This window comes from Phaethon lepturus, unplaced genomic scaffold, assembly GCF_000687285.1.
Source record: "Phaethon lepturus isolate BGI_N335 unplaced genomic scaffold, ASM68728v1 scaffold50425, whole genome shotgun sequence".
NCBI lineage: Eukaryota > Metazoa > Chordata > Aves > Phaethontiformes > Phaethontidae > Phaethon > Phaethon lepturus.
The window spans coordinates 1-16,453 of record NW_010543651.1 but is presented as its reverse complement, the minus strand read 5'-3'; the positions used below and the strand labels follow the sequence as shown (position 1 = coordinate 16,453).

The following is a 16,453-nucleotide window of genomic DNA, read 5'->3' as shown; positions in this document are numbered from 1 at the left end:
GAGGGTAGCAGCTTCCCCCTTCTGCGTTCAGAGGAAAGCAGCTGATCAGGAACGAGAGAAAATGATCTACAGGTTACGTAATCAGGCTTCACCCACGGCATCGCTGCTGCAGCCCACGCGATGCACAGCGGCCGTTCGCAGCAACGGTCAGCCCCAGTTCACGCTCCCCACAGCGGGGGTCACGCGTGCAAGCGCAGACCGCACAGCTTCCCCGCACGCTCCATCCAGAGGAAGCCTGCGCCGCTGGCCACACAACTGCGCCGGGAGCCGGCGAGCACCTCCTCAGCAGCTAGCTTTGCGAGAGCGAAGGAGCAACTATAGGGGCTAATAAGCCTGAAGAATTCAATCAACACGTAGGATTTAATATCAGATTTTTTCTTGGGGGGGTGGGGGTAATAGGGAAAACGTTTCCAGGGCTGCAGAGAAGAACATCAGATGCACAGTTTGTAGAGGCACACAGAGCACAGTGGTGACCCAGACATGAGACAACAGATCGCTCGGGACACCAGCTCGGAACCTGGAGACCCTGGACAAGTCACCTAAGTTTTCTGTGCCTCTGTTTCTCCACATATAAAATGGAGATGAGATCGCTGCAAGTGCTATTAGAATAAATATCCTCACAAGCAAAGTGCTACAGTACTGCAGGGTCCAAAAACATCCCTGGAGAAAGGAAGACTGTTTACTCAGTATTGAGCACGTGCAAAAACATAAACTGCAAATTTGGGGTTAGGGAAAGGATAAGCAAAGGCAATGACTGCAGCAGTAGAGCAATGATCAAAGCTGGGTTGGAACTAGACACAGCAACTGGATTGTATCTTTAAATTTGATGACATCTGGGTCTGTCCTGGCATAGGGCCATATCCAGGTAGCACAGCTTTTATTTGATAGACACACATCCCAGGAGTCTGAGGAAAAGCCATGCAGTCACCCAGGAGGGGATCACTTAAAAAAAAAAAAAAGGAACAAGTACCCAGAGGAAAAGTGTCACATTAACAGGATGACAGTATGCAACCTTGAGCCCTGAAGGGCAAGGTGAGGTCACTGCAGGAGCCAGGGAACTAAGAATAGTGCAGGAGATATGAGGGATGACCAACAGCAAGTGCCATGTGTCTGATAAAGTGCAGGCAAACAATTCTGTGCAGATCCAATTTCTTCAAGCATTGTCAGCAGAAGGGTAAAGGGGACAGCGACACACTGTGGCAGTGAAGAGGGCAGTCAGTGGAAATAAATCTCTTCACCAGGCAGCAGAGACATGAGATACCAGGGAAAGAACAGAGTTTAAACGAACAAAAAAAACCCCAACATTATATACCTACCTAATAACCAAATGCCTTTCTCACCTGTCAGCTTTAGTTTCCTCTTTGAAGAGCTACTCCAACTACCAAACTATGAAGTACACCGGAAATTTCCCATTTAATTCATTTTAAAACAGAAGCATGTAAGAAAAAGCAACTTGTCTTGAAGTATCTTCCAGCACTGGCTCCACCTTGAGAGACCTCCCTGCCGCACCACTTAGCCAGGAGTGGCACAGATCCCCGCTCCCACCCCATCAGAGAGAATTCGGGGTCCCCACCTCCCACACCATGGAAGTCTGCTCTCCCAGGTTCTCCAGGCTCCTACTTCCCTTCATCTCTACAGGGAGGCTACCACAAACCCACCATTTCACCAGTTCCAAACAAGGGATCGTAAAGGTAGAGAATCAGGAACCTACATACTCTGTGTGATAAAATCTGTGTCACTTTCTCTGTTGGTCATCACTATGTAAGACCAGCAAATCCCAAAAGACATTCAGTGGCTCTACTGGTATTTATTTCATGGAGGAAATAGTCTATTTTTCAAAATAAAATACATGCATGGTCTATGGTTCCATTAGACTTACTCAGGTTTTGACCCTGATTTGCGATTAAAATTTATACACAGTATAACTGAAATTTTATTTTTCAGTTTTTGTGAAAACAGCTTCCCAAACGTTTGCCTCTGCTTCAAAAAAACCCCACCCACAGTCCCCAATCCAAACGGTTTCTGACCATTGTAGCTGCAAGGAAACAAATCCTACATCTACACACAGCTTGATGTTAGAGGAGCAGCTTCAGCACTGGTTAAAAATATTCACCATGCCTTCCACCAGCTGAACTCAGTGCTGTGAAATCAATGGACATGATTTGCTGCAACATCCCTACAAAAATATGCTACACAAGGATCCGTCATTCTGATACAATACTTACCATCAACACGCACACACTTCAAAGCTCTTTTCCTAAACGTAACACTATTCAGAACACAAATGGCAAATATCATATGAAAACCTTCCCCCTCTTTAGACCCTAGGCCTGCTGTTAGACAAAAGGAAAGCCTGCGCAGCTCTCCTCTGTTCTAGCCTCCAAGGAAAAAAAAGCATTCATTACAGACACGTACCTGACGCACATCGCAGCTAGGAGCCTGCATTGATCCCAGCACTGTAACATGCCAAGTGCTATCAGTGACGTAGCAGTTTATTCCGAAGGCAGTGATGCATTAGCTGGCTTGTTTGAAAGGCAGCCTTAAGGAGACTGCAGCACATACACACATGCACACACACACACCCCCCGAGAAAGGATTTTTTTTTTTTTTTCCCCTCTACCCTCTGGATTAGGCCTGTAAAGGGTGTGGAGAGAGGGCAGCTTTCATCATCAATTTGGGCTTTATGTTTTGTAAATATGTAAGCGCTGATGTGAAAATGTATCTGATCTGCGTGGTAAGACTCAAGCCAGTTGAAGCATCTGTAAGATCTGCTCCGGTTTTAGATCTGCCCTTGCAACCTACTTCACAAAAAGGCAGAGAGAAAGAGCAAGCATGTCTGTAAACGATCAAGCAATGCAGAATTCTGCAGCTGGAGTAAATGGTTCACTGTCTCGGGTAATAGGCACTGGGAGGCAGCAATCTGGATTATTCAAAGACAGTTTTTGCCTGCAATTTTAAAGAGACAGAAACAGTTGGCTTGAATGCAAGCACTGCCAGAAATCAATGCTTCAACCTATAAATAAAATGGGAAAAAAAAAAAACAAAACACAAACTCAACTCAGCTCTGACAAAGGATGGAGCCTACGGATTTCAGGAAATTAAATAAAGGATGCGGCACAAAAAACAAAAGCAGCCCTCTCCCTACTCCCTGGCTAAATAACTTCACCTACATGCTAACGCAGATTTTGAACAGCCATCAAGGCAGGTCTTTAGCCTAAAGCAGCAACTTTGATTCCAAAACTACAGAGCCCAAACTGGCACAAGCTGATAGGATTCCTCTCAAATAACCAAGTACCAAGAGTTGCAACAGATGCAGATTTTAAGGGCTGAACACTTGTTTGTCAGGTATTTTCTTCTCCTAAACCACATGCCTGGCTTTTTATCTGCCATGCCGCGTGCATTTTAAACTGGACCATACCCACAGGACACACGCACCAAATCCTGGTGTTCCTTGCAAGTTCCAAAGCAACATCACAGCTGTTACTGTGGGAGGGAACCTGATGATTTAAAGCTCACTGAGCTCCTCTGGATCACACACTCTTACGCACTCACTCCTGAGGCTCTTCAACATACCCCATTAGCTCCAACTGTTCCTTCCAAGGTATTCTGCGCTCAACTTTGAGTCTCATGCTCAACGATCCTCTAGCCTCCTACACGCTCCAAGACACTTCCTTCTCCTTCAAATCTATCTTTCAGAACCCATTTCTTCATCATGTCCTTCCCGCTTAGACCCATGGCACCAAATTTTGACCCCTCAAAAATACCCAATAAATCCAAATGTCAATCCAAATAAATAGCCACATTTAAACTGAACTGATATCCGTACTGCAGTTCCTAAAACCACAAAGTACTGAAAGATGTTTACTTTTACATCCTCATGAAGTACAAAATTCCACATATTCCTGGCACAATGGCCTAACACTCTCCAGGTCAAGCCCTGCCACCAAGACAAAAATTAACAACAGTAGAAGACAGTCCTGGAACTGAGAAAACTACAAAAGTTGTTGGTTTTGGCAGGGAAGCCTTCCCAGTGCTCTTTGACAAAGTTCAAGTGTTGAACAGATCTGATCTGCACGAACCAGAGAATATATCTTTTTTAACAACCAGAATTAAGGGGGTAGGTTGGGGAGTTTTGCATAAAATTTATTACCAAAAGAGGTTTTGCCTAGAGTAAGAGAATCCTGTACAGAAAGCATGGTGCAGCCATTTCAGCTAATAGTCTTACAGAGTTACGATATGGAGTCAAGAGGTCCAACTTATTCCTTAGCCTGGGGATTCTTTGCCTTCCTTACCTAAAATAAAGTTTAATGACACTTCCCCTTCTCCAAGATTTGTTGCAAGCCTACATTCACTGAGAACTCCTCCTGCAACCACTGAAGGTACAAGCACTAGGCTGTGAGGGGATTCTGCAAAAGCACTTGTCTTTGAATGCCTTTGCTACATGTCCCAAAGTGGGTAAAAAGCAAAGGCATTCAGCAAGATACAGGAGGGTGCTCTAAAGTATTCTGATAGGGACAAAGTATACTTCGTTATCTTTTCAATTAGAAATATCAGATAAGTAAGCAAGCAGGAGACACTGTCACCACTGTGGTACCTCAGCCAGCTAATCTTTGCAAAATCTCCCTACAAATTACAGAATTTAGAGATGACATTTCCCATGTTAGCTGAGGTCAAATGAAGTAAAATATGTGTTACACCAAAACAAGAAGAATGCTACTTTTGAGAGGTATGGAGATCAAAAATCCTTTAATGTGCTCACTAATCAGAGTAGCTTTCAGAGAAGAAAAAAGTTGTAATTCACAGGTTATCAGTATAACCCAAAACAGCTAGGAATCCAAAACACTTTACAAGCTTCCTCTTTTTCAAGAGATACAGGAGGAAATTCAGCTTTTCACTCCAGGTGATGAAATTCAAAATACAAATCACAACATCACTCACTGGCAGCAGTGGTAACAAAAGGAACTAAATCCTTTGTTTTGGCAGGAGTTCCTTGAAAATGCACAGCTTTAGTTCAATGACTTGCAGAAACATGCAACAGTATCGCTCTCCTCTATCTGCTGAGCCAACAGCAATTGATCATATGCAAAGGAAAATGTCTCAGCAAGCAGCGTGTAATTCCAGTTTCATTAACGGCCCTCTGGTCTGTGAGATGCAAACCCATGCAAGTCGCCCTACACAAAAACCTCAGCAGCACCAAGGCAACTGATAGCCCAGGTGGCAGAGCAACAGGAGGAGCCTTCATCTCCCGCAGCAGTCCCACAGCCCGGAGTACGCAGAGAGCCTGGAACGGGAAGGAATCAGTTCAGCAAAGGAGAAATCCTTCCTGGTGCGGCTGGGCCAGCCTCGGACACAGCAGTGAAAGCATCAGCCTTGCAGACACTAAAGCATACTTGTACTTTTATGCACACAGTTGTGCATAAAATTACAGCAACACTTATGATTTTACAAGATTAACGCTCTACAGTGTAATCTCCCAACCACGAACAGCTGGACTGGAAAGGAGTTTTTTAAAATTCAAAACAAGCTCAGAAGGATCCTTTATTTCTTTTAGTACTCTGTGCAATCACTCTACGACTGGCTTCTAAGCAGACACCCTGTCCCAGTGCTAGGCTGGGCGTGCTCAACACACTACTATCTGGACTAAAATGGAGGTGTTCTTCCAAAATTACTCTAATAGATAATTAGTTCCTCTTAAGCATCTCAGCAATTTATTGAGACTATTTACTAAGAAGTCCAAATACTGTTAGGTAGGAAGGGCTAAAGTCTCTGTGGGCATAATATCAGAGGTAAAAGCTGAGCTACTTGCAAAAATTTGGCTTTCAGTTGATGCAAGTGGATTGTCAGTTGACTTTGTACACCCATTTCATTACTTATGAAATCAGAGCCCTGATGTATAAATACCAGAAGATATGCAGAATTTATTCTATTTTAAACAAGAATTTCATGCAAGATACTATCTTTGAAGCTAGGAATTAAATTTAACAATAGTCAAGAACAATTTATTAAGCAAAATAAATAGAACCCAAAGTAGTTTCCAAGTGGCATTTATAGAGAAGTTACTTAATCTACCACTAAAACTTCAGAAAAAGGGCATAGCAGCTGTTCAACAGTTCACTACACAAGAAGCAAAAACTGTACCCCAACACGACTACTGCCTTTGGCTGGAAGTCCTGACAGAAATTTCTGAACTCAAAGACAACACAACTATGGCTGGAAGCAAGAAGATTAAGAAAAAATAGCATGCTTGGTTTTATTATCTAAAGGCGCAAAATACAAAAAAGAGTAGATTTAGTTGATGTAAAGGGTAAACATGTGATGTTTACATCTGATGTAAACAAGTGGAGTATTTTAAGAACACTTCTTTCCAATGTTGGATACCGTAACTAACAGGGAGGAGGACAGTTACATGATTCTTATTACTGATATTCTTTAAATAAAGCACCACAACAAACAAGAAAAAAATCAGAACATTTTAATCTGTACGGTTGCTCTTCCAACACACAATTTCTGTTAAGCATTGATGTACCACCCACCAATTTAAAGTTCACTAGCAGAGCATGGCTTTCACAATCCTATAAAGTAGTAGCCAACTGGCACAATCAAAGGTCTTCATAGATCTCTAGCATATGGAAGCCTGTATTGTACACCCTGTCCCAGCAAGACTGTCTTTAGCAACAGCATAAACACTTAACAAAATCAATAAGATGATAGATGGAACAGCACAGCGCACACACACTCTGCATGCTCAAATGAAGAAACATGAGTTGGCATACAGACTACTGCTGGGTCAGGATATATCGATTAGACACCACAGCCCCGTCAGATGATAAGGCTTCAGCAATATTTTCCAGCTCAGACAGGAGACCTGCAATCTCAGGTACTGAACATATGCCAAACAGTCTACTGAAACATCTCTGCTTCATGAACGGGCAGTGTGATGTCACTTTTTATGGGGCTCTGAGAGCAAGAGAGAAGCAGCAATGCCTGTTACTACAGGACAAGAGGCTCTCAGATGACCAGATGTGATGCAAGGCACGACTGCCACGAGACTCTGACCGTGGCAGCAGAGGCTCAAGCACCTTTCACAACGATAGTTAATTTGGCCTCTACTAGAGTGAGTTTCTTTGCTATAAAATAGCATGAACAGGACAGTTCATGAGAGCTGACGACCAAGGAAGAGCATTTCTAATTATCACAGACATTTTAGTATTGACATAGTGCTCCTCAGAGGGGTGAAAATCTGCTTGGGATGTCAAGGTAAGTGCTGGAACAGCTGCTGCACAAAAGGTACAAACAATCACTGGCACTGAATATTATGGATTAGACAGTTTTACAGTCAGCTTCCACAAAGCAACAAAATGGAGTTTAGAGGAGAAAGGAAGTTTTAACTCTCTAAACTTTAGTGATCTAGAGTATGAGAGGAAAAAAACAACTTGATCAGATGGCTGACAACCCTACTTCCCAGCTGTCCTGTGCTATAAGAAGAAATCTCTTCTTTCTAGCCATCAGCTGAGATGTCAGCAACAGGCTGACAACTACCTGACAGGCTCTATGAAGAGGTAAAAGAATAGTTCAGGTAACACTCACAAACCCTTTTTCACCCAACTTAATCCTGGATTTTAAACATAATTGTTCCCTGAGAAGGACTTCTCTGCAGCAAAGCCCCTCACCTCAAATACAAGCCATCTCCATCTTTAGCTGACCAAAATTTCCTGTGTGAAACTAATCAGCAAAGTTTTTTTGGCAATGTCTTCAAAAATATATGCTCCCTTGGACCTGCACCTTGTTTGACCCACTAGTCAAACAGTACAGAACTCCCTGTGAATTTATCTTTGTCACTTCAGAAAGTGTTGTACCTTTGTGGTTACCAAAAGGAACCTGGACACAAGAATAGAATACCTGTGTTCCACTAACTCGCTGTCACAGAGTGACTTCATGCAAGTTGCTGAACTTGTCTGTCTCAGTTTCTCCATCTGTAAACATTATCTGGAAATGTTTTGATGAAAGGGACTACCATCCTGGAAAACTACTTCAATTCATCTCACTTTATCTTAGAAAAACAGCCTATAATGCTGCAACTTTTTTTATTTGAATTGGCATTTCTCTCCAATTTAACTGAAAGTCAAGTACCCTCAAAAGAGAGTGCCAAAGTAAGCAAGTTACAACAGAGGTGCTCAAGGTTGCACACCTATTGCATTATAGCTCTCCAATGCCAGGCAGTGTCCTAGAAGTTGCTCGATTTTCTGGCTCTTCTATTGTCTGTTTCCACGCTAATGGTCATGTGTTCATCCAGTTTCTTCTGTTCCTAAAATATACATAGTTACAGGGCTAGATCTTTTCCTGCTTCAAAATCACCTTTTGTGCTGCCAAATTATTATAACTGTCAGTCTTTGGAGATAATCCCTTTTAAATTTCCTTTAAGATTTTATATCTGTTATATTAGTGCCAGCTGGATCAGCATGTCCAGCCGTATGACCATAACAACACTGTAAAATAAAGTATCCCCCTTCTGCCCCAACACAACCCTAGTCTGCTACTATTTTTTTTCAGAGGACGGATCCCTAAAGTGGAAAGGGAACCATCAATAAAAGGACAGATTAAAATTCCTTAATCTGCACAAGCAAAGAAATCAGCAAAATAGAAGAACAAGATGAAAGGATTAGCTGGTCATATAAACATCTACTACTGGTCAGTAAAAGCCAGAAGACTTTTTGGAACCAACCATTGCCTCAAAAGCACAAAGTAAAGGTAGTGAGAGATTGTTCAGTAAAAACTATAGTGGGATTCAGACTGTCCTGTGTGTTCCTGGAATGGGATGACACCTGTTAAAAAAGCAGACAGAAAGAGCAAATCAAGAGGAAGCTCTTCCAGATTTAGTTCTGACCACTGGAAGGAACTGCTGGGAGATCCCAGGGCTGAAAGGCACCAGAAAAACCAATCACCAACCTATTTGTTAGCAGACAAAAAATGGAATTAAGTTATATCCAGCTGGAAGATGTCAAGGACAAATCTTTCCTAAAGAAAAATGCATCCCCTTCCTTACATGCTAAAAAGGCTTGACAAACTGGGGCCTATCGTTTGCTGCAGTAAATTCAGACGACTTTTGACACTGTCCAAAACAGTTTGATTTTCATAAATCAAACAAGTATACATGAAACAACTGCAAGGTAGCTGGAAATTCATTGACGATGGTGAGCAACTGTTCTGTTAAACTAGAAGGATGCAAGAAAGTGAGGGCTTTGGTAAGGATCCATTCTGCCACCAACACAGTTTAACATTTTCTTTTAAGTTTATCAGTTATGAGCTTACCATGAAACTGGGAATGACTGAAGATGCTTTGGAATCAAGAATCTATTTCTAAAGGAATTTGACAAGGTGGCAAAATAACCCAGGATGAGCAGCTGCAACTCAGTAGCAACAAGTGCAATATACAGCTAGTATAACTTTATCAATATTCAGCATAGTGATTGCTCGTTGACTGCTGCTCCCCCGCGTACAATGCCTCCTCGCTCAGGTGTGTACAGCTCTGGGCACCAAACCTCCTGGAATATGGGAAACAAATGAAGGGGACATAGAAGAGTGAAGCAAGGCTGATCAGACGCCGAGAAACCGTGATTTATACACACACTGAAAAGTATAAGACACCTAACCCGTAACAGAGACAATCCCAATGGGTACATCCCACTAGTGGTATGCAAATCAGCAACACCATAAAAATAAAGGGGCATTCTGACAAGCAAATATTAACACCATGATCTCGAAATCCCAACTTCATAGTTCATTTGAGACATAAAGAATTAGCAGTAGGAGTGAAACTGCCCTTCCTCCAGCTGTGAGGCCAACATCCCCCCGAGATACAAGCAGCAGGTACCATATTAAGCCTTGACTTATCACCACTTTGCAGGATACCAATCTTTAACTACCAAAAAAATTTTCTCCAGCCAAAACAAAAAACATTTCAAGTCGTATGGAGTCACTGATCTTAGCCAGGGGTCCTGCCAATTCTTTGGCTACATGTAAAACAGCAAATCCCATACAAAGACAAAATAAGCAAATAATGTCCTTGTTCTCAACAAACATGGCCCATCTAAAACACATACACAACTTCAAAGATCTGACAGCGCATTTCAATTTTCTGAAAGCCAGGACAAGAGACAGGCAGTATAAGCAAGGCCACCATAACACTCAACACTCTGAAAGGTGCTTAAGGAATTCAGGCACGGGTATTTCATTAAAACCAATAGAAAACAGAAGGTTTTGACACAGGTAAACATACAAGAGGTCATTTTGAAACAGAATGCCGGAAATGTCTTGGCACAATAAAAGCATTTAAGGTCTAACCCAGACATAAAGTTGAATCTTTGGATTATCTTTGGAATGGATGGGGTAAAGACAGAAGACTGACTATGAGCACTATTTTATCCATACCTCATATGGCTTGCCAGGCCATCTTGAGCGTTAGAAAGTCCTAGATCTGAAAGGGAATCCGAGCAGACAGATACAGGTGACAAAGACCTCTCTTTCTCCTCTAGCAGATCAAGTTTCACCAAGGAGCTCGTCTCATCTTCTGAGTTATCCTCTGACACAGAGCCAATAATAAAACGAGAGTGAGGGTTCATGTCCAGAGGTTTAGTGGGTTGGGAAGACTCTTCCATGGCTCCTACAAATTGGGCTCTCAGCACTGTAAGGGTCAAAAGAAAGCAAAAAAACAAAATCTGAGGTTAATACCTGCTATTGCAGAACAAAGAAGAGGACAAAGCACAGTTCACTTCTGATAGGAAATGCAATGTTAAAACACGATAGCTGAACCCAGATAGGAGTCCAGGATCCATAGCATCATTTACTGCTATTCAAATGATGGATTTGATTGGTCAAAAACACCCTTTTCCCCATCCTTGCCAGGTGTCAGACACATCACCTCTTTTTTTCAGAAGACTTCATGTTTCTTAGGATTCTTTTAGGAATCTGAGCTTATCTACCAAACACTGGGGAGCAGATACAGCATACTGGCCAGCAGCCTGCCAGTCAGGCAGGGCTAGGCAAGACCTAAGATCTGTTCAGCACATAAGCCCGCTTCCAACTGTGGTCAGCAGCAGACACTTGGTCAAGAGAAGAAGAAGGAGCCGAACATATAGTTTGCCTCCCTAAAATATGATCTCAGCTTCCCATGCCAAGAGCTCAAGCACATCTCAAGCGAGCATTGCTACCTTTGGGCTTAATGGAATGGAAACTTTCAATGGAGGCAAAGAGTTAAAGTTTTCACTTAGGGAAGCATTCAGAGACTCTGGAACAACTATAGGATTAACTGAGTATCTTGTAAAAAAAAATTCTCTAAGAGTTGTGCATACACATAACAAGTATAACATAAGCAACAGCTAATTTTAAGCTTCGTCCACATACTGTTGTGCCATGGGCTTTATCCTTAACCTGAAAAGTTCAAGCTGTAGGAAGACTTCAATCTTCAAAGTTCATTCAAATCTGAGGATAAGTCACCACCAGAATGACTTTAACAAATCTAACAACCCACCACTGTCAAAGGGAAAGTTCTCACTCCATTCATACCTGCCTCTGCCCTTCTCCACCTCTACGTGCTCACACTGCCTGCTCCTCACCGGCTCTGCTGCTTTCCAGACCACCCTCTGACCTGATTCAACAAAATCATCAGAACTGCAACCAACAAAACAAGATCATTTCCTGTGAGGTTAGCAAGTGGAACCGGAGCAGCAAAGGGAGCAGATGGGAAGATACTGATAAGGAATGATGGGGACAGAAACAAAACCTCTTTTTTTGGCAGCAGACTGGCTCAGCCATCTTCTGTAATTTCACCCTGACTTTAACCTCTTGGTCCCAGATCATCCATGTCAATTAGGGGATAGTATCTACTTTATGGTAATATACTGAAACTTAGTGGCATGATTTACAATTGTCAGAAGAAAATATGAAAGTTCAGGTCTCCATTTTCCATTAACAAAATCATTGCATAGAGAGAGAAGAATCTCTTAATATAGGGAACTCTGCATATCAAAAATTCAGTGTTGTTCCAACACGGAAAGAATGCATTTTCTTCAAAATTTAAAAAATAATTACAACTGAGAAAGAGCATGACAGACTGAGAAAACAAAGGAGCACCTCACAGCACAAAGACAGGCAGGATGGGGACTAAACATTTGATACGCCCTGCTCTGCCTGACTTTGATGCACCTATATGCTAACGACACACAGCTGGAAATCACATCACTACAAAATTAGGAATGCACTAACCTCTTGTTATTCTTGCAATCTGAGCAGTTACCCACTTCCAAAACGAACTGGAAAAGAAAAGAATTAACAGGTAAATATTATTATGAAGAATACTCTGCCTGTGTTTTCCCAACTATACCAAAACTGTCATGAAAAAAACAGAGGTACAAAACAGACTAGATGGCTTGCTCCAGGTCACAGAGTAAACCAGGATCCGAACCTGCAATGTCCAATGAACTGCAAAGTCAAGCCGTGGCTCCTCCTGCTAGTCCATCGTTCTGGCAACTTCTCAGCAACATGTTACCACACATCAGATCATCCCACATATATTTGAGTTTTGTTTCTAAAAGAAACTATGCTTTGTGGCAGTCCTACCAATTTATGTCAAACTTCTTTTCCCCTGTCAACTTCTGAATCTGCTGGCTGATTCCAGCTGAATTTAACGATCAGGAGTAAATCCCAAAGATAATTAGGAATCTCATGAAAAACTGGTGGCTAGAAGACACTGCTGACATACCATATTTTTACATGAAAAAACACAATAGTTTACCTGCAAAACAAACTGTGATACAGCAATACAGACAAAGACAAGACATGGGACATTTATCTCGGGGCACCATTCTCCCAAGAGGTACTTCACTATGCAGCAAGGACTGTTTTTATACCCTTAACTCTCACACCACACTGACATCCTAAACCGGTGGGAAAACCTCGTCAGTCCTGCTAATTATAGCCATGTTATGCCAAGTACAGGGATGCAGCATAGTTGGTTTGATATGAACATGACAGCTTTCATCCGGTACACAAGCAAAACTGGACCATGTTATAACACAAACAGGACATGATCATAGTTTTAATTAGAGCACAGACAAGGAATTTATAGACAGTGCAATCCTTAAACACCATGCTCTTTTTTTTTCATCAGTAACTGAGAATTAAAAACTGATCCAACTGGCTTATGCACTTTTACCATGAATGTACTTGGCTGAATTATTTAGATCAAACCCTGTGTTGACATCCCTACTCCTACAAACTCCAGTTTCACTGGGGCCACAGGCAGTTCATTTTACAGAGAGACGTACTTAACCATTTTATGACTAAAAGCCACAAATATAGGCATTGAAATGGATGGATTTCAGGATCCACCTGCCTTTTTTGAGGGTAGAGATGGAGAAGAAGGGGAAGCATGACTGTAAAGTCTGCATACCTATCTGTGATGTGCAGAAATTAAACCATACAGGAAGATTTCTTTAACTGAGGTACTTGGGCAGGACTTGTAGCTCAGATAGCACAAAGTTTAATGAAATTTTGTTTGCACATATAAACATGAAGACAATATTTACATGTATATTTATCCTGGCATCAGATCACTCCTAGAGAATTTCATCCAGACAGATTTACTGTAGGCACAATTATCAGCACTGAAGGTCTGGTATACAGCCAAACTAACTTCAACCCTTTCTTAATGAAGAAAAACTTATTCTAATTTCAAGAACTTATAATAAGCAAGTTTCAAGGGTGGTGTTTTTTTTTTTCCTAAGCAGAGAAGGAAATAGAGGAACAGACAGTGAAGCGTTTCGCTCAAGCACTCCATGTGAAAGCATCAAACCAGTGCCAAGGCTCCTGATCCCCAATGACACGCTCAAACAACTTGGCTCAAACATCTTGTTTGTACAACTCTGTTCAAAAGCAGTTAGTTATCCATGAAGCCCCATTTGAGTCCATTTACCAATGCACTTCCAACCCCTTGTAGTCCAGTCCCAAAGTCATGAGTTCTGCTAATGTTTTGCAATCAGCTGGTAACTCAACATTGCATTGAATTAGACATTAGCTCAGCTTGTTCTCAGCATGCTGAAATTCGTTATTCATATTTAAATTAATTTCAGCATTGTCTGGGGCCAAATAAAATGTAGACTTTCTCAGAGATCTCCTCACAGCAGCCTTTTGCTTTCTGTGCTGGAAACAGAACACGCAAGTCTCACCAAACCTCTGCATATTGTATTCGCTGGCTGAAAACGTAACTGCCATAGTCTCTATCTAACAAGCATCCTGAATTCACCTGACCACCGAGACAGTGTTTGTGTACCACTAACCATTGCAGATGTACTGTTTGTTTTAATAAAGTTGAACTAGACCCCAGAAAAATAAAATTGTCTGGATCCTCAACTATATAGAGCCCCTACACTTATTTTTGCAGGTGTCAATAGCCTGTCAAGCAGGCTAACTTTTGCAGAGGCACTGAAAAAAAAACCCCTGTAATTTACAGAAGGATACAGATCCCGAATTCAAGCCTGCAAACATTTCAGAACAGGCAACATCATCCACTCTAAGCCTGCTCAGTTATAGAAATATGTTTAATCACAGTTGAATCTTTACAGAACCTGAGCCACGCTGTCCTCCCTCTTCCTGGAGTCATCTCACATTAGAGGTCTGAAGATACACAGCACTTCCATAACTCCCCAGCTCTGCAAATATCCAGGTATTAAGGCCCAAATTGTGTCCACGCTACAAGCAATGAAAACTCTGCAATCCAGATTCAAAAAGTAACGTATCTGGTTTTGCCTGAGGCGAAACAAAACAGCTCTTCTCCACAGCTCTGCTACTATCATCAGTAAAACCTCTGCCTTGACAGCAAAATGCACATGTAAAAATATTAAGACTTTAGAAGTTTTTGTAACAGTTTCACTTTAAGATAATTTTTATTATTGTAAAACACACCTAGGCATGAAACTTGCTTAATGTCAGATGGAAATTCAGTTCCTAGTTTTTTCAAACGGCCCATCCTGAAGACAATTACACTATTAAAAAGAACATTATTATTTCAGTGAAAAGGAGTTGTAGGTTCTCTCAAAGACTCAGAATAGCGTGTCTACAATATTGACAAGACATATAAAAAAGAAATTAACAAAACTAGTTTTATTTAAAGGTCCCCTGTTACAAGCCCAGGGACCTGTGGTATTGCTAGTCAACACAAATAATTTTAAAACAAAGAAGTGGACATGTGCACTTTCACCACCTTAACTGAATGAACACAGGTAATGGAAAACAAAGGAACAAAAAAGGTAAAAACAAAGTAAAAATAGATGGTATCTGTTTAACAAGTTGACTACTTCATTGCTTTTACTGAACACACTAAATCAGCGACATGCTCACCTATACCAGGACTGAAAGTGAGTTTCTGGATCAGAAGAGGGCAAAAAGATGATTTTTGCATTAAGACAGGCCACTAAGCATCAAACCGTTTACCTGCAGAGCTCCTCGTCTGCGTTCTTCTATCGGGCCAGCTACCACTGCTTTTTAAGGCTTGCTCGGTCGCAAAACTTCACCAACCTGTATCTCTACGCAAGCGGTGGGCCACTATTCAAACTCTGCTCCCCCTGAGCCATGCCTCCTGGTTAATAATTGGGCATCGCTTAACATCCCATCCTAAAATGTTCTCAGCAAATATCCTTATTTATCCAAATATTATCCAAATATTGCAAGTACCCTGCAAATTCTTCTGCTGCTTCTTTATTGAAAGGAACTTCACAAACTATATGCCCACAGGTTAGAAGTTCTTGTTAGCTAGTGTCCAGATTTACCATACCAACATTAAACACATAAAGCTAAATATACAAATGGAATATATGCTTCCTAGGTCTCCTCAGGTAAAATATGTCCATGTCACTTCCAAAAATAACATAAAGACAAAAAAGAACCTCTATTTACAGCTTTCATAATTTGCTAAAACGCTCAGGACTCTGTCTAAATCCCATTGTCTGAGAGAATTGGGCATAACTTAAATGGTCTACTGAATATTTACAGCCTGCTAAATTGGAACAGGCTACAATTTTACTTTGGATTTTTTTTAAACGTGATATATTTCATTTTAAAACTTTCTCAAAAAGATTTCAGGCAGGAGAGGCGAGAATAACAATTTGCTTTGTTCTGCCAACCTGCTTTTACAACTTTCTGGCTTTCAAGCACCCCGCAGCACCTTCCAGAAGGCACACCCAGAGCTCCTTCCAGCCCCTCGGACAAACCGGGCCCCGAACTCTTCCCCTGACATCCTGCAATCCCACCGGAGATGGAGGAAGGATGACGATGAAGAAGAGGGATGCCCAAGGCGGCAAAGCAAGCGCCTCTCACGCTCTAGTCCTACCCCGATTTGGTGGCTCCAACACACCGGATTTTATTTTTTTGGTGAATTAACCCACTCGCACGAGGCAGAGCC

General features: G+C 41.7%; 1 protein-coding gene across 1 annotated transcript in view; it reads right to left on the bottom strand.

The window, feature by feature from the left end:
• Window positions 1-12,307, bottom strand: part of LOC104621812 (acetyl-CoA carboxylase) — a gene marked incomplete at its 3' end in the record, with an annotated part of 34,152 nt that extends 21,845 nt beyond the window's left edge. The window contains exons 1-2 of the mRNA XM_010288397.1: window positions 12,262-12,307; window positions 10,429-10,681 (exon numbers count right to left, since the gene is read on the bottom strand). Coding sequence (XP_010286699.1) covers window positions 10,429-10,655 — 227 coding nt within the window. The remainder of the gene's footprint in view (window positions 1-10,428; window positions 10,682-12,261) is intronic.
• Between the last annotated feature and the right edge of the window lie 4,146 nt (window positions 12,308-16,453).